This window comes from Ambystoma mexicanum, chromosome 2q, assembly GCF_040938575.1.
Source record: "Ambystoma mexicanum isolate Mex_15411 chromosome 2q, UKY_AmexF1_1, whole genome shotgun sequence".
In the NCBI taxonomy this organism is placed as follows: domain Eukaryota; kingdom Metazoa; phylum Chordata; class Amphibia; order Caudata; family Ambystomatidae; genus Ambystoma; species Ambystoma mexicanum.
In genome coordinates, this window is record NC_090924.1 from 403,521,383 (window position 1) to 403,545,909 (window position 24,527).

The 24,527-nt window shown below is 45.7% G+C and overlaps 1 protein-coding gene across 1 annotated transcript in view; it reads left to right on the forward strand.

The window, feature by feature from the left end:
• The window catches only part of LOC138569447 (properdin-like), a 349,722-nt gene that overhangs the window by 211,538 nt on the left and 113,657 nt on the right, over positions 1-24,527 (forward strand). The window contains exons 4-5 of the mRNA XM_069647424.1: positions 16,173-16,343; positions 18,406-18,603. Coding sequence (XP_069503525.1) covers positions 16,173-16,343; positions 18,406-18,603 — 369 coding nt within the window. The remainder of the gene's footprint in view (positions 1-16,172; positions 16,344-18,405; positions 18,604-24,527) is intronic.

Below are 24,527 nucleotides of genomic sequence, written 5' to 3' on the forward strand. Positions count from 1 at the left end.
GAAACTCAAGTTGCCCGAGGATGAATTTTCTGTTGGAAATATTGCACCCCTAGATAATTGAGTTATCTGGCCACAGTAGCAGAGTCTCTATTTCATGCTCTGCTGGGTTCTAATAAGGGCATACATTATGATGAGTTCCATTTAGGTTTAGGTTCCATTTTATGCAATCCATTGTTTATATTTTGTGTTCAGTTGTGTTTAGCAATATTTGTACATTGTATGTTGTGTTTGAGAACTGTTAGGTGGTATGTGTGTTGTATGCGAGTGTGTCATGGGGAAATGTGAAATATCATTACCACTGTGTCATAGTTTTTGAAGTCTTTTTCGCCATTGTAATTTGTGCATATGCTGTTTGTATTTTTGTGTATTGTTATTTCAGACTAACTTTATGAATTTTCCATGATCAACTTCATCATATGTGAATGAATTAAAACTTTGTAATGGACATTTTGTCTCTTTGAATTGTAATCTTATACATGTTGCCAAATCCTTTGAAGCTAGAATTGGGATCTTTCTTTGTTTGTACTGTTATATTCTCACTGATCTTGGTTCTCAAAATCAGTTTTGTGGGTCAGTCTCTGATATGTGATTGTACCTTAAACACTACAGTAAAGAACACATTTTATTAAACACAGATTAAAGTCTTTATCCAGCAACTCAGTCATTGCGCCTTGAGACCCTTGTGTACCGGCACGCTATAAATGCCATATCATACTATATCATATATATCATATCTGCATTTATGGGATCCAAGGGCTTCCTCTGCTTTTCCCAGTCTCCTACCACAATTCTTTAAAAACTGCCACACCTCTTTATTAAGTCTCTGTGCTTCACTGGCAGTGCCTCATAGACTGGGTTCTGTATAACTCTGTCCCTCTCAGCCTTTGGATTCCGTTTACTTCTAACTTGATGGCTAACTATTCCACCCTTGATGTTTAATATTCCTTCAGTTAGTCTTAGGCTACAATTACTTACTCGAGGTCTTTGCCTTCACTAGTGCTGGTTCTGATGGTGATGGTAACAGTTGATTGTGTCAGAAATAATACTAGCAACACTTTCCTAATTGGTGATTTATTTAAATAGTTTACAGAAGAAAAACATTTTTGCATCTCTTTGCAAGAAAACTGCCTGTCCAGGAAGGCTGTGACCAACTTCGGTTCCACATCTCTGTGGTCCCATATGATGTGCCACATTACACAGGACTGGAATGAGTTCAAAAATCTTCAACTGCAGCTCTCCCACCAGCAGCCAATCACCATATGACCACTAGTCCGTAAGGTCACCCCTGAGAAAGTTGCTGCTGGGCCATCATTTCAAACGCTGACCCCCAGACCTGTTTAGAAAGCATTACATTGTGCATGCTGTCTTATCAGCGATGCCCATTTGGGCCAAGTCAGTGTGAAGGAGGCATTTGTGTGTTGACAGATGCATGTTCCAAAAAATATACAAGGATCATACATGAGCTAGATATGGAACATGTTTCCCAATAAGTCTTAGTTAGGGATACGAAACAAAAGACATTCTCCTATGGTTCGAAAAATATGCAGACAAGTAACTCATTTGTGGCCAGGCTAGCCATGACCCTAAACATACATTTATGGCTCTCAGGAAGGTCCAAGAAAAGTCTACAAACCAAAAGAGCTTTCAGTTCTTTAGAGGGCCAGGTCCTGTCATGCATGACAGCTTCACATAAGAAAATCAAATGTGTGGTATGTGCAGAATGTCCTGAATAAACCATAAAGAATTCCAAGCAAAATGCCTTACACTATCTTTTAATTTCAGTCATAAAGGAATATCTCTGGTTTTAGTAGCCTCCTTCGGGAGGTTACTGTGCATCTATGGGTTAGTGTGGAGACCTCCTCCACCTCCTGGGTCTCAAATTGTGCCAGAACCTGGTAGTTAATTCAGTAGTTGGTGTGCCACTGGAGATGGGCTTGAAGTATGTCCCGGAAAGATGGGTAGACAAGAGGCCGCCTTTAGGTATTTACTAAGCCTCTCACCACCCTCACTCGGGGTCCTGGTTCTGCAGACTCGCAACCCAAGCTCGCTCTCCTCCTCACTGTTGCACCGCAAGTGTGTTCCTGGGGGACCTTGTCTTATTTCTTTCCTGTCTTTTAGCCTGTCCTTGTGTTTCTCCAGCACCTCTTCCATGCTTTTCCTTCAGGTTCCCCCTCACAGGCTTCCCTTTCTGCCTTCTCTTGGGTTGATCCTCCTTCTGCTCTTCTAATTGCCACCTGATTTTTCATTCATCCTCCTCCTCTCCCCTACCCCTGGTGATTCTCTGCTTCACTTCTCCACAGTGGTCACCCTTCTCTTTAATCATCTCAACACAGTTCACCAACCTTTTTTTATGCACCTTCTCCTTCTGTTAAGGTTTGGCTTCTTCACACCCTCTTCTGTGTTCCTCTCACTACTTTTTCCTTAGCTTCTCTCACCACCTTCTCCTTAAAATCTCTTCCCACCTATACCTTGGACATCTATGTAACTATAATGAACTTTGCAATCGTTTGTCCAATTTCCTGGGTTCTTCTCTCCCCTGCCTCCTCATTCCCTCTCTCCCCTGCTTCTTGGGGCTTCCTCTCCTCAGCCTCAGGGTATCTCTCGCCCCAACTACCTGGCCATTTGCCTCTCTCTCTCTCTCTCTGTTTCTCTCTCTCCCTGGTTCGCTCTCTCTCTCTTTCTCTTTTTCTCACCCCAGTCCTGTCATTCTCTTTCTCTTCCTCTTCCTAGCCACCTAAATATTCCCCTCTCTTCCCAGCCTCTTGGTTTTCTCCCTCTCGCCAACCTTCTTGGACTCTCTGTCCACAGCGCCCTATGTCTGTCTCTCCCCAGTCGCTTGGATTGCTCCTTCTCCAGTTTCCCTATTTTTGCTCTCCCTACCCCCTGGCTTTTTCTTCCAGCATTTCCTGGGTGTCTCTTCTCAGCTTCCAAGGTCTCCCACCTCAGCCTTTTTGGTCTCCCTCTCCCCCAATTTCTTTCTGCTCTCCTCCCCATCTGGCTCTGAACATATTCTTTCTCCAGGCTCTCACAGCCTTCTCCCACAGCCCCTTTGTTTTCAGGGCTGTGGCCCCGCCATCCAACGTTGCTCTAGCCTAAAGGAGCTCAGGTGGGTCTGTCTAGTAACTGGCATTGAGATTGGCTAATGTGTCCCAGCTTTGAGGAAGGCTTACAGTTTTGATGTGGGACTTGGGATTGGTTAACCCCTACCCATGGGAGGATCTCGCTCTGCTTGCTACACACTGATGCTGCCTCGGACAGGGCTCCCTTAGCCTAACCTGCCTTTGGTGAATGTTTGATTAGAACTTGTAAGGCGATTTGTTAATAACTCAAGCTTTCTGTCTTAGTTTGCATCCAGCTCCCACCCCTGTGGTTATGCTATATTAGCAGATAAAGGCTTGTTCTGCCATTTTCTGTACATGTGCATAGAGAGAGCTGGGAGTGCAGTTGCTATCAGCACCGATGGTCTGCGGCTCACAATTTGTTCCCACAAAAGGACAGAAGCTTCTAAGATGGCAATGTGATGAACCCCTGCCTCCTACACATGAAGTGGTGGGGGCAGCCAGGGAATCTTCCCAACACCATCCATGGTCCCATTATAGCTAACTTGTCACAGCACCCAACCCCCCTTTGCAACTCACCTATCTCCCAGTATGGTCAGTAAGGTGATTCTGTCAGACAAGGTAGGGCGTGCTTGCTCTACCGTCACCTGACAGTAATGCTGTCCATGGACCTGTTGCCATATTCTTTCATAGAAAAATCGAGTTTCTATACCTTTATGGAATATTTTGATACCAATGGGAAGTTCCTGGTAACTGTTACTTTTCACAGAAGACTGTACCACAAAGTTGTTTCCTCTGAAGAGAAGCTAATGAGGTTTTTCTTAGGCAATATTTCTGTTGCCCAGGCGTATACGTCTATCCTTGTTTACGGGCTGTTTGCTCTGAGTTATCTTGACTCTCCAAGAGTTAGTGTGCCTATAAGCTGTTAAAGCAACTCTTCAGAAGATGACGAATAATTTACCCGTTCAGAAAACACTTTTGTTAAGCACACACTAATGGAAGGCCCACCCAATATAGCTATAACAATGTTTTCTTTATATAAAGTTATGCAAAGGAAAAACTACAAGATTACAGTTAAGAATTACTTTTCAGAAATATAGAAAACATCAGAAAGTGTAAGCACAGAGGGTCATGTCAATTTCAACAAGTCCCGAAAGTCTAAATGGACTTTCAGTGAGGGTCACAGGCCCCTAAATGTATTACAACCCTAAAACCCCAATGTTAGTCTATGGACTAATAGAAGTCAACGGCTCAATGTTAACTGATGCAGCTAAATTCAAAGTCTGTACATGGATCCCCACGAGATGCTGGATGGATCCAAAGAAGACCCCGAGGTGGACGGGGGGACCTTTCATGAGAAATCCTGACCTTGAACACAACACTCCTGCATACTGATATGGAAACTGCAGAGAGGAGTTCTGACTTCTGCAACCAGAGAGACCTTGTTCCCCTCCCGAGTTGGCAATGTCTGAAATGTAGACACTGGGCCCCAAAGGATTCGATAAAGACTTCTAGATAAGCAATCACACCATTCAGAAGAGACTAGTACCAAGGAATCCCCACAGTGTGCAACCGACTGCAAAGTGAAGCAGCCAGAGAGGTCCTGGTTCTTTTGTGAATGGGCAAGCAGGGCAGTAAAGTATCTTGCAACCAGTCAAATAGAACGAATACTTTAGGTATGGTCCAGGAACTTCAGAGATGAAGTGAAGCGGAAGAAGACCTTTCACAGAGACTAGACAATGATTCTCCTTCTCAGGTGTCACCAGTCGAGGCTGGAATTAAGAGCAACAGGATACTTTAGTGTTCCTTAGCTCGATTGTTTAAAAAAAGGTCTACCAACGAACATGCTAGGACATCTGAGTCATGCTCTGATTCTTAGGACTAGTAGCAAAGGATGTTGGATGAGCAGAAAATAACCTGAACAACAGACCTAGTTGGCCCTACTGTGAAAATGAGAACAAGCATTGTAAAACCTTTCTTTTGACCATCATGAAGGTAGAACTTTCTGTCCAATTTCAAAGAGTCCAAGAGATGCGGCTGAAGAGATTCTGTCATCTTCCTCAGGCGAGTCACTCTTCCTGGTATTTGCGGTCAAATCTAAGTAGTTAACAACATTCTGGTGCAATGTGACACTTTATGTCCATTAATCAGGAATAGAGTGTGACCCTAGCCCCCAATCACCCACTCTTTTAACATTCAAAGTTGTGGCAGCCAGCCAATCATTGCTCTGTTCACCTCATACAAGCTTTCACTGGCATTCTGCCAGTACAACCCACGTGGTGTCGATTCCAAGAGGATCCCAGATATCCCAGCCCCAGGTTAACGCCCTGTAGCCTCTTTGTGCGCTCCTGGCCTGGGCTCACATCACAAGTGACCCCACATGGTCATTCCCAATCTACACCCAATGACACAAGGGCAACAAAAGAGAGTTGCCAGGATATTGTATTTGCAAACGACTAGAGACTCAATTGTCGACGGACGGACACATTATTCCTCAGTGCGAAATGTCCACAACAAATGCAACCATCAGCTTCAGGTACACTGCCACCAACAAGGTTATTTGCCTAGGGAGACTAAAAGGCCCTTTGGTGGTAGTACCTACAATTGGGGACATGAGGGCCATGCAGATATAAGAGTTGTGTGTGCAGTTAGGTCTGGATGAACATCACTGGGGAGAAATAGCCCAACAAATTAAACTCAAGCACCAAGTGCAGGGGAATCAAAGCAAAGACAATAATTGACTTTCTTCCCATTAGTCAGACTCTATATCAGTGCCAGGGTCAGCAACTCATTTCACTTTACCACGTTTACACAGACTAATTAGAGAGTACTCACTACATCCCCATCATTGCACACTGGGTGCTCTTTCCTCTGCTGCCAGCCAAGAGATCTGATGATCCTGAAGTGATCCATGAAGGCCACAGGGAAATGAACACCTGGGAGAACGTGGAAGAGGTGGTGGCACAGTGGCTAATCCGTCAACACATATAGCTGATGCTGCAGACCGTGGGTCTAATACCCTCAATGCCTTATTAATTGGAAACATTATGCAAGCCTCTTGCTTTCCCCTAGTCCTTCCCCTTATGGTGATGCATTCTATTAGCAATTTCAACCTATAGTGTTAATAATTGCCTTAGCTCAGAAGATCAACTCACACTTCAGATGGGACTACTGCTCAAGAAATTACCTGTGCCAAGTGCAGATGAGCCACAAGTTGCCACAGAAACAGCTTGTAGGCCACAATCGCCACCGGCTAGAATTCTACCATGCATGTGCTGCACCGGCTAAGTGAACAACACAGTGCCATCATAGATCATTGGAATATTGACGGATGAGCACTAGTAGGGACATTCTTTCCTTAAGAGAGTTACAGCAGCTGCCTGATGCCTACTTTGTGCCTTAAACTTTTGCACCACTCAATGAGGTGCTGCCATTGGAGAACGGAATCCAGAAAGCAGAATAATAATGGTGGCCCATTATTTTGTTGGGAACCTTCTTATAGCTTGACTTGTGAAGGGTGCATTTTCACTGTTATGTGCTAATCTCAATAAAAGATAACTTTTAATATTGCTGTTCGTACGTTCTCATCCCACTTTGCAAGATTAAAGTCAAAGCTTTTCATCCATCAGTAGAGGATAGGTACTTGCAGAAGTACGCAGAACCGGTCAAAGGTGAAATGTGCAATGATGGGCTGACATAGAGATGGAGAACAAACTGTGTGAAGGACAGGGCCAGGAAGGATAAGTAACAGCCTTTGTGCTCAATACACCACAAGGGATGTGTAGAACCTTGTCTTCATCATCAGGAAGTATGTTCTTCTTCTTGTCTAAACCAGCTGAGTTGTATTTTGTGAACCCTACTGATAGGCTGGAGAGCCTGTAGGGCACACTCCTCTCTGGTTTGGGGCTCGTCCTTGCAGATAGATCTCCATACACATACTCTGAACCTTCATCAGTTCAGATGGTGGCTGCTTATCTACTTGACCCATCTTGCAGGGGTAGGGCTCATTATCCAGCACAGTGCTGGTTTAGTAATTGGTCCATCTGTCCAGAAGCACTTGGGAGAGTAGTCATAGAATCTTCAAGCTGCCCACCTACAAGTGCAAAGTCTGGGCATTTCTTTTGTGCTGCCAGGGTTATTGTTCATCACCGAATTCACCAAACCATCATGCACCACCACTGTACCGACCCCCTCACAATCGATGCGCGACTCACTCTCTCTCCACTTTTACACCACAGCTCTCGAAAGAACAAATGATCTAACCAACAAAATAGCTCTCTTACACCCACCAGGCAACCCACCCTCCATACCGACCAACCCACCGCCTGCGACCACTACCCAACCAACGTTCGACTCCTTTAGTCCAATATCACCCGACCAATTTCTCAAACTTCTTTCTGCCCGCAAACCTTCCAACTCTCAGCTAGACCCTTGCCCGGCCACAACCCTCAAAGAAATGTTCACTTCTACCTGCTCAGGACAACACGCAAGATCCATCATAAATGACTCCCTTTCCTCGGGAATTTTTCCCGACGCATTCCAAATGGTTCATATCAAACCTCTACTGAAAAAAACTTCCCTTGAGCCCAAAAACTACCGCCCCATCTCAAACACAGGTTCCTTACCAAACTCATCGACCGAACCGCCTACTCCCAACTAAATGCCTTTGTCGAAGCCAAAAATCTCCTAGACCCCGCACAATCAGGTTTCAGAGCCCGACACGGAACTGAAACCACCCTAACTTCAATCTGGGATGACCTTAAAAACACGGCAGACTCCGCCGGATGCACCACATTGATCCTTCTTGACCTATCCGCCGCCTTCGACACAATCAATCACTCAATCCTCTTTGACCGCCTCCACTCCCTAGGAATTCGTGGAACCGCTCTCAAATGGATAACATCCTTCCTCAAAAATAGGAACCAAATAGCCCTACTTTCCACCTATTCCTCTCAAGCCCGGACAGTCGACACAGGAGTCCCACAAGGAGCATGCCTATCAGCCCTCTTGTTCAAACTCTACATGGCCACCCTCTCACAAATAATTTGTTCGCACAACATCATCTGTTACAACTATGCTGATGACACTCAACTAATTCTAAAACTCCTGAACTTAAAACCCAACTGCCCACCTGATCTCGCCTATTGCCTCCTCGACATAGAGCTCTGGATGACCACAAACCACCTCTTGCTAAACCCCTCCAAAACCGAAATTATGGTATGTGGCAACTCCGAACTTCTTCCACACCCACTACCCTGGCCATCTGCCATGGGCAACTCACCGACTCCCTCTAATACAGTAAAAAACCTTGGATGCACCCTAGACTCTAATCTAACGCTCTCGCGCCAAATCAACACCTTCTCAATGTCCTGCCATTATCACCTAAAAACTCTTAGGCGCATTTTCCCATACATCTCCTTTCCCAACAGACTCTCTGCGGTCCAATCAATTATTATATCAAGACTAGACTACGCTAACCCCCTCTACCTCAGAGTCCACGCTTACCCACTGACTAAACTACAAAGAGCACAAAACCCTGCAGCCAAACTGCTACTATTGCTCGGCCCGAGAGACCACATCTCCCCAGCCCTCAAAACTCTGCATTGGCTTCCTGTTGCCCGAAGGGTGCCCTTCAAAACCCTATGCATTTCTCACCGAGCACTGCATAAAACCGGACCTCAATATATGCAAGACAAACTAAAACCCTATCACCCTCCACGTACTCTAAGATCAAGCTCTGCCGGCCTCTTGTCATACCTCAAACAACCTCAGTCAGGTTAGGCGGAGCATCATTCTCAGCCATGGCCCCCACGCTGTGGAACGCACTCCCACCCCACATCCGACTCACGGAAGACCTCATGTCTTTCCGCAAACTACTGAAAACTTGGCTCTTCCACTAAAACTGACCCGAACTCAAACTAACTCAATCAGGATAACAGCATCTCAATGACTTTACCAAATACTAGATCATAAATAGCAATGCAGAATCTAGATCCAAGCGAGAAATCGAAAACTAATTAACATCTATTGGTTAGCTAAAAAGAACACACTAAATAGAATGAGTAAAATGAATATGTTGTACGAGAGCAGCAAAGTGGCTGAAATTAAGGAAATTGACTAAATAAATGTAACGGACATCAGGATCAATGTGGACGTGAGGAAAAAAGCGTATAACAACAATTCAACTAACCCAAACTACTAGATCGTAAATGACAATAAAACAAATAACATTACAACATCAAGATCCAAGCGTAAAGTAGACCAAAAGAGTGAAGTGGATAAAAAGAATAAATTGTACGAAAGCAGTAAAGCAGGTGAAATTAATGAAATGGATGTAATGATTGCAATGGTCGAAAGGAACAAAATGGATGAAATAAAAAAAGTGAAGAAGATGGAAAGATGAATACAGGAGGCGGATGAATACTCTGACAGATGACATGGAATGTATGAGTGCATGGTATGGAAAGTACAGAACAGACGATTTGAGTACTTAAGGTGGGTGTAGTGCATGGGACAGATGGAGAGCACGTAACGGATCAAGTGCGTACGCCAAGTGACATGGGCTGAACCGATAATGCAGGATGAATGAATGAAGTGAGTGGAGCAGACCAAGTCGTTGGAGTGGATAAAGCGCGTATAGCAGTTGAGTGCATTGGGCGGATGAGTGTGTAGAGCAAATGAGTGTGTAGAGCGGATGAGTGTGTAGAGCGGATGAGTGTGGTAGAGTTGATGAGTGTGGTAGAGTTGATGAGTGTGGTAGAGCGGGTGAGTGCGTAGAGCGGGTGGGTGCGTAGAGCGGATGGGTGCATAGAGCGGATGAGTGCAGTGCGTGGGACAGATGGAGAGCACGTAACGGAACGAGCGCGCACCACAAGTGACAGGGGCTGAACAGATAATGCAGGATGAATGAATGAAGTGAGTGGAGTGGACGAAGTCTTTGGAGTGGATGAAGCGCGTATAGCAGATGGGTGCGTGGAGCGGATGAGTGCATGGAGCGGATGAGTGCGTGGAGTGGATGAGTGCGTGGAGCGGAGGAGAGCGCAAAATGAATGAGGGCATGGAACAGATGAGAGTGTGGAATAGATGTAGGTCGTGGTGCGGATTTAGGTTTTGTGAGTGGATAATTGAATGGAGCGGATGTAGAGTTGAGCAGATTTAGGGTGTCGAGCCGATGTAGGACGTGACGGTGTGGAGCAGATGTAGGGTGTCCAGCGGATGTAGGATGCGGTGGTGTTGAGCCAATGTATGTTTATGAGCGGATGTTGAGTATGGTGCGGGTGCTGAGCGGGTGTAGAGTGCTGAGCGGGTGTAGAGTGCTGAGCGGGTGTAGAGTGCTGAGCGGGTGTATTGATTGATTGATTGATATTTTATTTCTATCGCGCTCGTACACAAGTGTTTCCGAGTGCGACAAGGCAAGGGATGGGAACAGGGGAGAACAAAACAGCGATCTTACTAGGCCCAGTGACATTGAAACGCGCAAGTGCATGGGAGAGGGGGGAGGGGAAAAGTGCATGGAAGGGGGAGAAGTGGAAAGTGCAAAGCAGAGGAGAAACAGATAAATAACAATAAATAAATAATAAAGGCAACAAACAGTGGTAATGCAGCCATCAATTTGCAAGTGCTAGGTTTAAGGCAGCAGACAGGGTAGGTCTGATAAGTGCAGGAAGAAAAAGGGGGGGCTGTATGGCTACAGATGCAGACCCCACTGCAAGGGTGGCCCGGAGGCAGTGCGGCAGGTACCTGGGCCCGAAGGACAGAGGGTGGCCAGGTGCACAGTGCCAAGAGAGAACAGATCAGCAGGGGAGAGGGGGAGTGAAGGCAGAAGAAAAGAGGAAGGTCTTGAGATGCTTCCGGAACCGGAGATGGTTCTCCTCAAGTTTTTGAGTAGCAGGGAGGCTGTTCCAGAGGGAGCCCCCAGCCGAAGACAGAGATCTACCCCAGCTCGTTTCTTAGAAAAACCCTGAGGGAGTTGGAGGTAGAGGAGCGAAGAGCTCGAGAGGGGAGGTATTTGCGGAGGGGTAGCTGAAGGTATTTCGGACACAGGCCCCAGAAAGCCTTGTGGACAATGCAGAGGGTTTTGAATTTAATACTTGCATCGACTGGGAGCCAGTGGAGAGATTTCAGAGCTGGAGAGATATGATCCCAGGGCTTGAGGCCAAGGACAAGTCTTGCAGTCCTGTTCTGGATTAGTTGCAGAGGGCGGAGAGTAGAGGCAGGTAGATTTAGAAAGAGGCTGTTACAATAGTCCAAGCTATAGAGAACCAGAGCTTGGGATAACATGAGCTTATGGGGGAAGGAGAGGAAAGGCAGAGTACCTCTGAGGAGGTGCAGTTGGAAATGTGACTTTTTAGAGACCTCAGAGATGTGGGCGGAGAAGGAAAGGGTGGAGTCAAAGATGACCCTGAGGTTCTTAGCCTCACAGGTGGGGGTAGGAGGAGGGCCAAGGGAGGCCGGCCAGAGAGTGAGGGGAAAGGATGGTGAAGGTGTGCCGATGAGGAGGATCTCCGTCTTGCTGGCATTCAGACAAAGATCATTGGTGGCACACCAATCTTGAATGGCAGTTAGGCAATCAGAGTGTTGAGTGCAGAGCGGGCGCAGAGTCCAGAGCATGTGTAGAGCGCGGAGCGGGTGTGGAGTTGTGGAGCAAACGGGTGATGTATATGCGGGATGGAATGTTTGGAATGCATAGAACGTTTGAAAGAGCATGGAAGTGATCAGTTTTGAGTGCTTGAAATGGTCGTAATGCATGGAACAGTCGGAGTACATGAAACGGATGGAATACATGGAACTATTGGAGTGGGGCCGATCTCAAACCCCTTAGCTAAACCACCATATCACATCTCCATGCTTACTCTCTTCTTTACACCACCACTCAACTAGAACACAGCAATACTATGACACCATTCGGTATAGCTGTTCTCATACCATCATCTGCCTCATACTACCCATCACCTTAAACACTGCTGGTTACACACCCTCCAGCCTAGGCGTTTCTCCTCAGGCCTAACGCAGCCAGAATCGGTCTGGATAAAAACCTGCCAGACAAACACATACTCCTGATCTCTCAACCACCACAACTACTGCTAAGAAGCAGCTATCACACGAATGCCACACTAGCTGCACACATATCAGGTGCTCACAGGCACCTTTTGACTCTCTCTATTTCTCTCTACTGACTTGAACTTCGGTTCCCAAGGGCGCTCAACCTACCAGCACCTTGAGACTATACCAATGGTACATAAGGCGCTATATAAATGCAAAATAACATAACATAACATCCATGAAGACGAGCAAGCACTACATTGCAGAAGACTGTATAGTAAGCAACCTTCTACAGGCAACACTCCAGCTCCAATGGTGAAGACATGCTGTCCACTTCAAGTCACACATGCATAGAATCTGTGCAGAGCATTTTAGTGGTGCTTGTTTTTGTGCAATGGATAGGTTTAGTGACTGTAGTATTGTGAGATGTCATTAGAATTTGTGCTACAACTGCTACGTTCTTGAGTCCTGCTTCTGCTCTTCTAGAACCACAGCAATGCACAGAGAGCCACATCCTAACAGGGCCAGGATCACCCCATATAATTATTCAGGTTCTCCTTGCTGCATGGGAGCCACACACACACTTTTTTTTAGGTTCCTTCTGCTTCACGAAAGCTACAGATATGAACATTTTCCAGGTTATTCATGTTGCAAAAAAGCATCAAACATGAACATATTTCTGCGAGTCTCCTTGCTACATCAGAGTCACAAACATAGAATATGTCTCTGAGTGTCCCTACTAAACAATTGCCACAAGTGAAAATATTTCTCTGGGGCTCCATGTTGCATCAGAACCACAAACATGAGGATATTTCTGTGGGTCGCTCTGCAACTCACTAGCTACAACCACAAACATTATTTGGATATACATTGTCCACAATAGTTGCAACTGCAAATATTTCTCTTGGTCTCCCAGCTAGACACTAACTGCAACCTCAAATGTTTTTTTCTTTGAATAATTAATACTTGACCGATGATTCCCTCCCATTTTCTCACAGAGCCACTGTTGGTCTCGTGCCACCTTTGCTCAATTTTCTGGAGGACTTTTGGGTTATTGGCACTCGAGATGAACCTCCACAGGATCCGCCCGCACCCCCCAGCTGATGACCAATCCACAAAGCAGGCAACATATGCCTGCATGACAGAACAGTTAATCGTGCCAATTGCTCCCCTGCGACTGCTTTTCATGCCACTGTATTCATTGCCAAAGTGGGGAGTGACCAGCCTCTTCAAACCTATAGATTCTTTATCTGCAGCACTGATGGAGAATACCATGGGGACCGTGGATGCCACATGGATCTTAAATGGTTCTTCATGTCAGCACAGTTGTGGTTATGCATTGTAGTCATCCAAATGCATGATCCTCACTCTTCTTACGCTGCAGTATACTCGTGTTGCTGAGCTTGGCCAATACTGTGCAATCCTCCGCCTGCACCTTCCCTTTGTACTGTTGGAAGTATTGCTACACCCGAGACATTACTGTCTCACACATTGTAGACAATGTTGGTTGGGACAGTTCCCTGACCTTTTTCCTGTACTTTGTCCATCCCTGCCTCCTTCACAGGAAGCAATCCACACACATCAGCAAGGTCAACCTCCTCGTTTAGGTGTCACCCTCTTTATCCTTCTCCTCTAGCCCCTCTTTCTCCTGTCCCACAGGTTTATCCTCATCTTCCACCTCCTACCCAAGTCTACCTCCTGGTGCTCCACCTCCTCCTCCTGCCCCTCATTCACATCTGTGTGTTCCACCTCCTGCGATCCATCATCCTCCTTTTTCCCACACATCAAACTCCTTGTCTTCCTTCTCCTGCTGCCATCCACTTTCCCTGTTTACCGCCCTGCTGCCACTCTATCTTAGCATCCTCGTGTTCTGCCACTCCATCTACCCCTTCTCTAGCCCTGCCCTCCACCTCATTGTCTTCCTTCTCCTCCCCTCTTACCATCAGCCTCCCACCACAACAGCCCTTCCATTGATGCTGCCATCTTTTCCTGCCCCAAAGCCATCATTGTTAAGTATGTATGTATGTATGTGATTTATAAAGCTCACACCTAACAGAGAAGCAACAGAGTGCTGTTCAAAGGGGATGCACCCAGGACTTACAAGTAGGAAGCAGGGGTAGCAGAGGAGATGGGCTGAGTAGGATAGAAGTAGGATGGAACTCCAGAGGGGGAAAATAGGGGGGTTGATTCCTCAATAACACACCCTGTGCTTTCACTGCCTCTCCCTACATAGCGTAGGAACCTGCCTACCCACAATAGGAATTCAAGGAAATCAGAAAAACTGATATGTGAATAAATTACTTCTTAAGGGTGAATCACAATTGCAACACCAAGTGTATGACTTCACAGTGGGCACGAGGAATAGTTAAAGTAGTGTTTGTGCCTCAACAATAGAATGATCAAATAACCTCATATATACTTCCACCTACATCAGGTGAGGTAGTTCTCCGAAAGACTTGCCCCTACTCTGTCTGCCCCTTCACCTCCTCTTTGTGCTGTTCCTGTCCTTTCTTTGGGGTTGTCCACTTTCTTCATCCCCAAAGCCTATCACATTTACATCCTCAGACAAGGCATCAGTATCAGTCTCAATGAGCTGTGAGTTCTCTCCAACCACATCTGTGCCAACATCTACCTCTGCCTAGTCTCAAAAAGATCCATCTTTCCTTGATCATCTCTGAAGAGAGTCTGACAAAAATCCAGGCAGAGAAGAGCTGAACAGCAAAAGTAACTTTTTGGGTGGAGTGGTGGACAATGAGTGAAAAGGCTGCTACTTAGTTTTTCATTTTCTTTCATTTTCTGGGCTGAGATTGTATAGCAGTTGTTTAGAAAATACACGAAGATTTTAATTAATGATTTTTCTAAAGTTTCATTTGTTCCTTTCGTTTTTGAGCAAAGCTGGGCCTTACAAGGGAAAGGGTTTCTAAAGAAAATCACTGATGTGTAACAAAGGGTTTTGTAAAGGGTTAACGTTTTCCTTTTTTTGGTGGATGGTGTATGGGTAAGATCAACGTTTAAAAAAAAACACAAATGTTTTTTGCAGAAGCTCCATTTTTGGGTGGAAGGTGGAAAAGTAAGGAAAAGGTATTACGAAAAAACAACCATAAAGGGTTTCTCAAAGTAAGATTATATATTTAAGCAACTTCACACAACGTACACAAAAAAATACATATTTACAAATTGGGAATCAAATGTCCAAAAGAAAGAAAAGTGTGAAACAGATGAAGAACATGTTCTTCTGGTCTATCCTAGTGTGGATCAGCCCTGTTCCTTCTTCGAACGGCCAAGCACTACCCCAGGAGGAATAGGGAGCAGGCTGGGCCCTTCTATATGGCTACCGAACCTCTAGACATTGTAGGACTCTGATTGGCTGGCTAAATCTCTCTAAGAGGTTTGGCAGTTCTGATTGGCTTGCTGAACTTCCGCTTGTGCAGAGAATGTGCACCCGAGATTAGATGGGGATGTGGGTCCCTGGTGAATCTCGCAAACATTTGGAATGTGGGATTCGGTTCTATATGTGAGCTCGGCGAAGTGAAAGTTCACCCATCACTGGTTGTCAATGAGCCAATTTTACTGTGTCTTCCTCCCCAGAAACCTAGGACACATTTTTTTAAAAAACTATTTTACTCAAATCAACAGCTGTTATCCTGTCTTGGGGAATTAGTCAAGATGAAAACAGTGAACTACTTCATTGGATGTCTCATACCCCTAAACAAACGTTGTCCGTTGGCAAACATGTTAGGGTGATCACTCACTGTTCAGATCATTCATCTTCCTCTTGATCGCTAGGCAACCACTGTTCTAGCATCCAGGGGACACCCAAGCCTTGTTAAATGTCCACCCATCAACGAGTCCCTGTCAAATCACAATGATCTGGCAGGTGTTATTATATAATTGTTTACAATCTGTAGTTTTTTAAACACCACCTCTTAAATAGTATGCTAATATTTATATCAGTTCCAAATGCCTCTCTTTTTTCTGCCTGTCTGTCTCACTCCAATTCCTGCCTTCCTCCTCTCTGCATGCCTCTTTTATTTGACAATACCAACTTTCCTTTGTTGTATCATTTTCCAGAGGATGGCGCGTGGTCTAATTGGACCCCCTGGTCGGCCTGTTCTGTCACCTGTGAAACTGGAACCATGGTGAGGGGGAGGACGTGCAACAACCCAGCCCCAATATGCGGAGGAACCTGTCCTGGAGCGGGTCAGGAGATTCTCCAATGTGATACGAGGCAGGTCTGCCCAAGTGAGTGTCCCTTCTCTACCGCTCTCGTAGGTGCAGCTGGATTCAGAGGACCAGTTGGATGATGAGATGATAGGCATAGAATTGAAGGAGTTCAAGGGAGCTCCGCACTGGACAGAGAAAGCTAGAGTGGGCAGGGAAGTAGTGGAGATTGTGGTGTAACACATTTAGGTGAAAAGGAGGTACACTGAGAAGGTTGTGTGTCACTAGGGGGAAGATCAAAATGTTGCTGTAAGTAATCACAAGTACTTTGACATTGATTGGGAAGATCCTGTGATGCTGTGCTGATGTTAGCCTTGACATTATAGGTGCTTAATGGAAGAGTGCCTCGGAGTAACAAAAGCTTGGGGGTTGATAGCCATTAGAGTCTAAGATACCAAGCAAGCTCGAATGGCTGCAGTGGGAAGACTGGTGGTTGTTGCAGAATGATTGCTATTGCCATATGTTCATATGGACTGGGAAGTCTATCGGATGGTAGTGGGGTGCTAGACATGGTAAAGAAAGGGTTCAACAGAAGGCAGAGCTGGATTTAGTCGGTGATCGGGTGATGGGGAGATGTGAGATAGGTCTCGAGAGAAGGCTATGATGTGTAGGAAATCAGGATAAGGGGGGATACCTTCCTTGTATAGGTGCTCTCAGGAAGATGGGGCTGTATTCAGAAGAGTATGAGGTGATGGGGAATGGATCGCCACAGTGATGCATTTACATGACGTAAGATGGGGGCTGATTTAGAAGATCATGAGGGGATTTTAAGTTTAAATAGTAGTACATGTGCTCAGCGGAAGACAAAGCTGGATTGAGAAAGGCAATAGGGTGATAGGAAGTGGATAGCCATCCCAGTTAATGTGAACTAGGCAAAGTAAATCTGTATTAAGTAGCCTGTGGACTGGTGTGCACACGATGGACATGGCGGGGCACTGGTATGCAGTACATTTGGTTGCTTCCATTCAGAACATCAGGTGTAATTTGTTTAAGGGATATGCTACACAGAGAGTTGATTAATATTTGTGATTCATTGATCTGAGATCAATTGCTAGTAAAAGAGGGTTATTTAATATTATGGCGAATTTGGTGGGACATGCAATGCACTCTTTGATCACTGAGGCAGATTACCTCCAAGTGAAGTTCACTCCTGTGAGGTCCAGTGGAGTGGAAGGATGTCGGCGACTGGGTGCTAAACATCTAGTTCGGGAGAGTTCAACATTTTTCACTGATTTACTAATGAAAACCGGACCTCAGTCTTCAAACTGTTTAAAATTGTAAATTCTGTAAACGTTTAAAGGCCAGAGTTTGAATGAAAATAAAGTAGCATTACCTAGACAGGCTATTTTCTGCTGACTCACTGTTTTACTTAATACTTTCGATGGAGCTTTTATGGAAGGATACAGCTTTGTGTTTTATTGTGAAGTGGTTGACTTTGCCCACTGGTTTCCCAGGAGAAGGGTCTGATTTCCCAGTCAGACGGGCATCAGGATGTCAGGATCCCAAAGTAATGTCACAGGTTGGATCATCTGAGCAGACAGCTGATGGGGTGGACCCTCACCCCAGAATCCTAACGGCGGTCCGCTCAGGGAAAGCCAGGGTCTGGAACAGATATACATGTATCATTGTAACTAGAAGACTATTTAGTAAAGAAACTGTGATAACATACAAGGTATAACATGGTATTAACAGACACTTTGCACAATTTCAATTTGCAGTAGAGCAAACATTGCACTCTTGCAAAGTATCTTTTTTTTGCACTAGGGCATGTGTTGCTGTAGTGCTAATTGCACCTGCAGTGGTGCAAAGACTCTGCAATACTGCCCTAAAAGAACAGCAGCAAAGAAAAGACAAAAGCAGCCGGGAATAAAGTGACTCTTTAACACTGCAATTTACACATCAATTGCCTTAAGAGTTGTAGCTTAAGGGAAACCCATGTATTACAAGCACATGCAGAGGAGTTGCGTCACTCTGCCGCGTGTGTGCCCTTAAAGGAGCAGGCACCACAAGGGTCACAGCCCCTTCCAGAAGAGCATGTGTTGGATTATTGACCGACTGATAACGCTGTCTTTCCTCTGTTTAGCTCACGGCTCTTGGGGCAGTTGGGGTGCTTGGGGCCAGTGCTCCAGCAGCTGCGTGCACGAAGGCTCAGCCAACCTGCCCCATGAAGCACGAAGCCGGCAGTGCAATAACCCGGCCCCTTCCACCAACCCGCCTGGAACGTTCTGTCCTGGGCCAGAGCAGGAGAACAGAGACTGTAGCGGCATTCCCTTCTGCCCAGGTAAGTTATCTCCCTTGTTTTTTAGATATGTTTACCCCCTCTGGGGTAGGTGCGGGAAAACTAGAGTCCAGCTGCCATTTTAACACTGAGGGTCTCAGATTCACAAACTCAAGACTGATTTAAGGCACAGAGGGCCTTATTTTTTAAATATTCATCCCTCCATCCACCACCTCTTCCCCAGTGTGGGTGCCTTCTGAGGGACTTTGATATCGACTGCATGATGCTGTGTTAGGCATGGATGCCAAATTCCGATTTCCTGTGGCTAACACTGAATTATGCAGTGAATCTGCTTTGTGCATCAGTGATATGTAATGGTGGCTACCATGAAAATAAGGCTACCAGTCATTTGGTCGACAAAATGGTCGAAATCCAAATGGTCAAATTTTTTTTTTTTTAACATTTTCCCCCCCAACTCCCCTTTTGATATATTACATTTTTTTTTAACCAAACAAAACATAAAAAAAATATTAATACATTTTAAAAATGGTCATTCGATCTTTTTTTTTCGACCAAATGAGCGGACACCTGAAAATAAGGATGGCTGCCATTCTGCGGAACCCTGCAGACTTCATCTGCACTTTGCAAATTCAAAAGAGTTGAGAGAATCTGCAGGGATGCCTGCTCATCTGCCTGGATTAAAGTTGGAATTCGGTGGAGACGCAATAGGATTCCTTGCATGGAGCCAGGAAATCCAGTGAGATGATTTCTTGCTGGCATTCTGTTCAGCAGATGCGCACGCTCATGAAGGGGGCGCTAGTGGGGCAGCTGGCATAGCAGGCCACCCTTCTGGCCCCCTGCATTCGGCTCATCTCCCCTCTCCTGAGGGGGGGAAGGGGTGTGTCCCCCAAGTCCGTCTGGTAACCTGCTGGCCCTAGGGAGGCACATATAATATTTACAGGCCAGGCACACTGGTGGCCTGATGCAGGGCTAGGACCGCCCCTTAGGATGACTCCAATAAAGTGATCATGTTTCTTCCAATCAAAATGGGTGTTTGTCAAAGTGTGTGAGTGAACAATTTCTGATGTGATGTATTACATTGTTTTGGGAGGGGGCTTCAGCAGCGGTTAGCACCGCTACGTGCCGGGAATCCAAACTAAAATGGCAGTAAAACAAAGCAAGAGTTTATCCGAACCCATTTTCGCACTCACGCATTACTTTGCGGCCACATAAAAATGGGGCTACAGGTTTCCTGAGTCTTGTGATACTCATTCTTGCTCTCCCTCGTTCCTCACTTATAGCGGGGATCCTGTTCCTGTAGGAAACCAGGCCGCAAATGGCTGAAAAGCTGTCTATATTTAACCGTTTTGGAAAAGGCCTGAGAGTTGCAAATCACACTGGAGCCGCTTTGCCAGAGCCTTCTATGACAACAAGGATATAACCATCATTTCTTGTTTTCCTGTTTTGGGAGCTGATCTGCGGCTGATTTTTAGTGTGTTAACTGGGCTTTTTCTTTATTTAGAAAAAAACCTCGTTTTTTATTTCAATTGCCTTCTTTTAAGGCTGCTTCTTTCGCCACAAAATTGTAAATCAAACAAAATCCCACTTTCATACCTTTTATTGGAGTAACTGAAAATATTATGCTGAGATGGCAGATGCATACGCTTCCAAAGTCCCTTAGACGTCTTCATCAGATGGCGGCCTCACAATAAGATGAGCGACAAAAGAAAGCATGTGCAGGGCTGGACATATCTTTTACCCAGGAAAAAAAGGGAGATTCTCCCACTTAAAACTCACTGGGCCTCATTACGAGTTTGGCGGCAGCCATGGAGCCACTAGCTCCATGGCTGCCGCCAAACCGGGCTCCTTTACCGGGTTCCCAGAATGAGGAATTACCGGGCCATTCTGATTCCGGAGGGCCCAGTAATTCCTCCCTCTGGGAACCCGGGCCCGGACCTTCCCCATTCCCATCGAGCCCCCATAGGGCTCAATGGGAATGGGAGAGGGAGCTAAGAACGGGCCGATAACGACCGGCCCGTTGTTAGCTCCCTCTTCCCCTCGCGGGACCCGGTAACGACGCCTGCTTTGACCAGGCGTTCCTTACCAGGCACCCGCGAGGGGAACTTGTAATCGTGCGGAATGGTGTTAACGGGTCCACATCCATTAGCGGGACCCGTTAACACCCATTCCGCACAGGCCGTAATGAGGCCCACTGTGTTGGTTGCAGGAAGAAGAAGAAACCTATATATATTGGTAACAAGTCAAAGTAACACAGACACTCCTCGCTGCTCCCTCTCAGGATTTCGATATGTATTTATCCAGTTGTCAAAAAAATTAGAACAGAATAGCCAGGCCTGATACCTAATAATGGCATCACTTAAGCAATATGCCCTGAGCGGTGGGGGCATTACCGACTCAGGTAATGCCCGGGGCCCATAGTTATAGGCCCTGAGCGAAGCGAGGGCCTTAATGAAGGCCCCGGGGCATTACCAGAGTCGGTAATGCCCCCGTCGCAAGGGAATATAGCTATTAGTACCCCGGCCTGCAAAAACTGTGTGACCGGGGAACTAAAAGCTTTCTTTTTTCCCAAAAGGCTGCAGCGTTTCCAGAAAGGAAAAAAAAGACGTCAAAGAAAATGGCCGCCATGGAAAGGGAAAACGGAGTCCGTTTCCCTTTGCATGGCCACCATCGGGAGCGGACGCGCTGGAAACAGAAGCTTTTCCAGTGCGTCCGCTCCTGAAAAAAAAGAAGGTAAGTGGGGTTGGGAGGGTGGACGGAAGGGAGGGGAAAGGGAAGGAAAAAAAATTTACCTGGGTCCCCGGCGGGGGACGATGGAAGTCTCCAGCCGTGTGGAGGCTCGGAGCGGAGATGGCCCCGCTCCGAGTCTTCACACGGCTGGAGGCTTTCATCGTCCCCCGCCGGGGACCAAGGCATAGAAGGTAAGTGGGGTGGGGAGGGCAGGGAGGTGGGAGGAGGGAGGGAAGGAAAAAAAAAACCTTACCTCTGTCCCCAGCGGGGGGCGAAAGTAGCCTCTCAGCCTTGGGGAGGCTCGGAGCGGGGATGGCCCTGCTTCGAGCCTCCTCATTGGCTGAGGGGCTGCCATGCCCCCCGCCGGGGACAAAGGCGGTAAAATCCTGACGGAGGGATTCCCGGCAGGGTAATGCCCCGGCGAGGGCCAATCAGAATGGTACTTCCATTCTGATTCTCCCTCGCTGGGTACTAATAATGGAAACCACCCTCGCACAGACATATATGAAATCCCTGACCTGGTAAAGGTATAAACCTCCTCCAACCAGGGAAGTCTGTAATTGACGTGCCTCCTTTGGCAGTCAGTAAAGTGCTTTGTTCCACATTCCAGGCAAAGATCCTCTTAATTTCTCTGGCATTTAGTTCAGGTCCAGCGAGTCAAATTCTCTGCAGCTGTCATCACCTTACCTGGTATAATAGTGTCATCAACAAGTGTAAACCTTTGAGAACGAATGCGCCAGTCCCCTGAGGCACCGGGTAAGGAACAGCACATCCCCATTTACCCCAGCATTTCGTCTGATCACCATATTCAGTCGTAGGCCTTTAGAGATGTTATAAACTATTTTTCCAATAAAGCTTTGCTGTATTTTCTTTTGACTGTTTTAGCGTAACTATTTTGTGACACTTTATCCATTTATCTGGTAACTTTTGATTGTAGATAAATTAAATAAAACTAAGTAGAGTTGTTAAGGTTTTTGGGCAATTTAGTGGCTAATCAAGGTGCAGGGGAGAATGGATTGTCCTGGCACAGGGACAGCAAGTATGTATGAAAACAAATGAGTTCCCTAGACGGGGAACTCCCGTCCCGTGCACACTGTCTTGGGCTAAACGCCAAAAGGTTACAGTTGTACCTCTTCTAATGAAGACACAAGTGTTTAAGATATATTTACCATACAGTATTTGAGAATGCCCTTCAATTATCACACGTAAAGTAAATATTTACATTCATTTCACCACATAAATGTATACCAAGTATTTTATTCATTAAAAAAATGAAGTAACGAATCAAAAATAGGAAGTGCCCCAAAGCGTTTCGAGAGCACCTCTCTTCATCAGGGGGATTTGTCTTACATTTCTACAAATAATTCATAAAACATAACTGTAAATATGATAATCCAATTCCAGATATATTCATAATTTTATTAACCACCATAATGAACATCTTATAATGCATACCTCGAGTGTTGCAGAGTAGTCACTTTGCATCTCTTTTCACATGGTCACCAATTGTATAAATGACCCTGGCGATCAGAAAATAAACTGTTTTTTAAATTATTTAGATAAATTTCGTAAGAAAAATTCCCCTGTTGAAGAGCGATCCTTTCAAAACGCGTTGGGACACTTCCCACTTTTGATTCCTTACTACATTTTCTTTTATGAATAAAATACTTGATATAAATGTATGTGGTAAAAAGAATGTAAATATTTACTTTAGCTGTGATAATTGAAGGGCATTCTCAAAAACTGTATGTTAAATACATCTTAAACACTCGTGTTTTCATTAAAGAGGTACAACTCTAACCTTTTGATTGTTAAACATTTCCTGTTAAAAGGGTAACTTTTTTCCTCGAGTGTCTCCTATTTTCATGCCGATTCATTTTTTTGTTGTGGTAACTCCTCAATAACTATTTGTTGTATCATTCCTTTTGTTTGTACTTTACATTATGTTGCACTTGCCTGCATTGGATTCTGATTAATGATGCCTGCTTTCGCTAGTACACCAGCAGATTTAAGTCTTGAGCTTGGTACATGCTACTTATAGGTGTGGCAAGGGTGCTTGCTGAATGGGGTGGTGGGGGGGCTCATCTAGTGCGTGCTAAGCCTCCTGTCACTCTACAACTTTCTGTCCCCCACTTATTTCTTTAAAGTACTGGCCCATTGGGCTTTAACATGGTGATGATGTGGGAACCCTACTTACTATACACCTTAGAAAACATACCACACATGCAAGTAAGTGCTCAGCAAACTCCACCCACAGTTTAAATATTGGCAATTACCTCTTGCTATGACACAGTGCCACAGAAAGAGTTTACATTTGCCTATTTAGTGATGGTGTTTCTCACGTTAACACTGTAGCAAATGTTGCCTTCTTCCAATTGTGGCCCCACAGGGGACTCTGCCCTTTTCGTTCATGATTAAGTGGATCGTGGTTATTCTCGCAGTGGTCATGTCTCTACTGAACTACAATAGCACCCCCGATGGACTCCTGCCAAGACAATGACAAGCCGCAAACTATACAACATTATTCATCCCCACTGGTCTGTGCATCTTTTCGGCCCAATCACACTCCTCTGCTACTTACAGGTCAACATTGGCTGCAGATAGAGGAACAGTCTGTTTTTGAGTCTCTGACCCACATGCAAAGCATGGCATGGGCACGCCGAATGGCCCTGCAAAGACTGCGCTGCAAACCACCCGCACATCTTCCCTATTGGGGAGAGGACATGCAATACGCCGTTGACAAAGTGAGAGCAATGGACAGCAAGCATTCGTGGCCAACAATGGCCTCTTTTATTGGGAACATGCCCACAGTGTCATAAGGGGTGCATGCCAGTCTGCACGAGAACCTGTGTTAAAGCAACCATGACGTGTTTCAGTCCACGAGTAGCTTGAGGCAACTCACAACGAGATGCTGCTCATTCGGACTTCCATTTCTAGAAAAACCCAAAGCCGCCAGATCTTAACTGGCTAAAAAATCTGCTCATACACACCGAGGACACAGCAGGCAGCAGGCACGAGTGACACATTTCACGTCTTTCTGTAGAGAAGTCACAGGGATGTCAAGGGCAGTCTCTTGACACTCCTATCTTCTGGAATCCTTTAGCAGTGATCTGGCATTAGACGTCATAAGACACAGGAGTGTCAGCCCACACCCACTTGCTCTGTTCAGCCAGCACACACAGGAGACAACACAACACACGCCTTAGTGTGGACGAAAGTGAGTCATTTTTCCGTTTCAT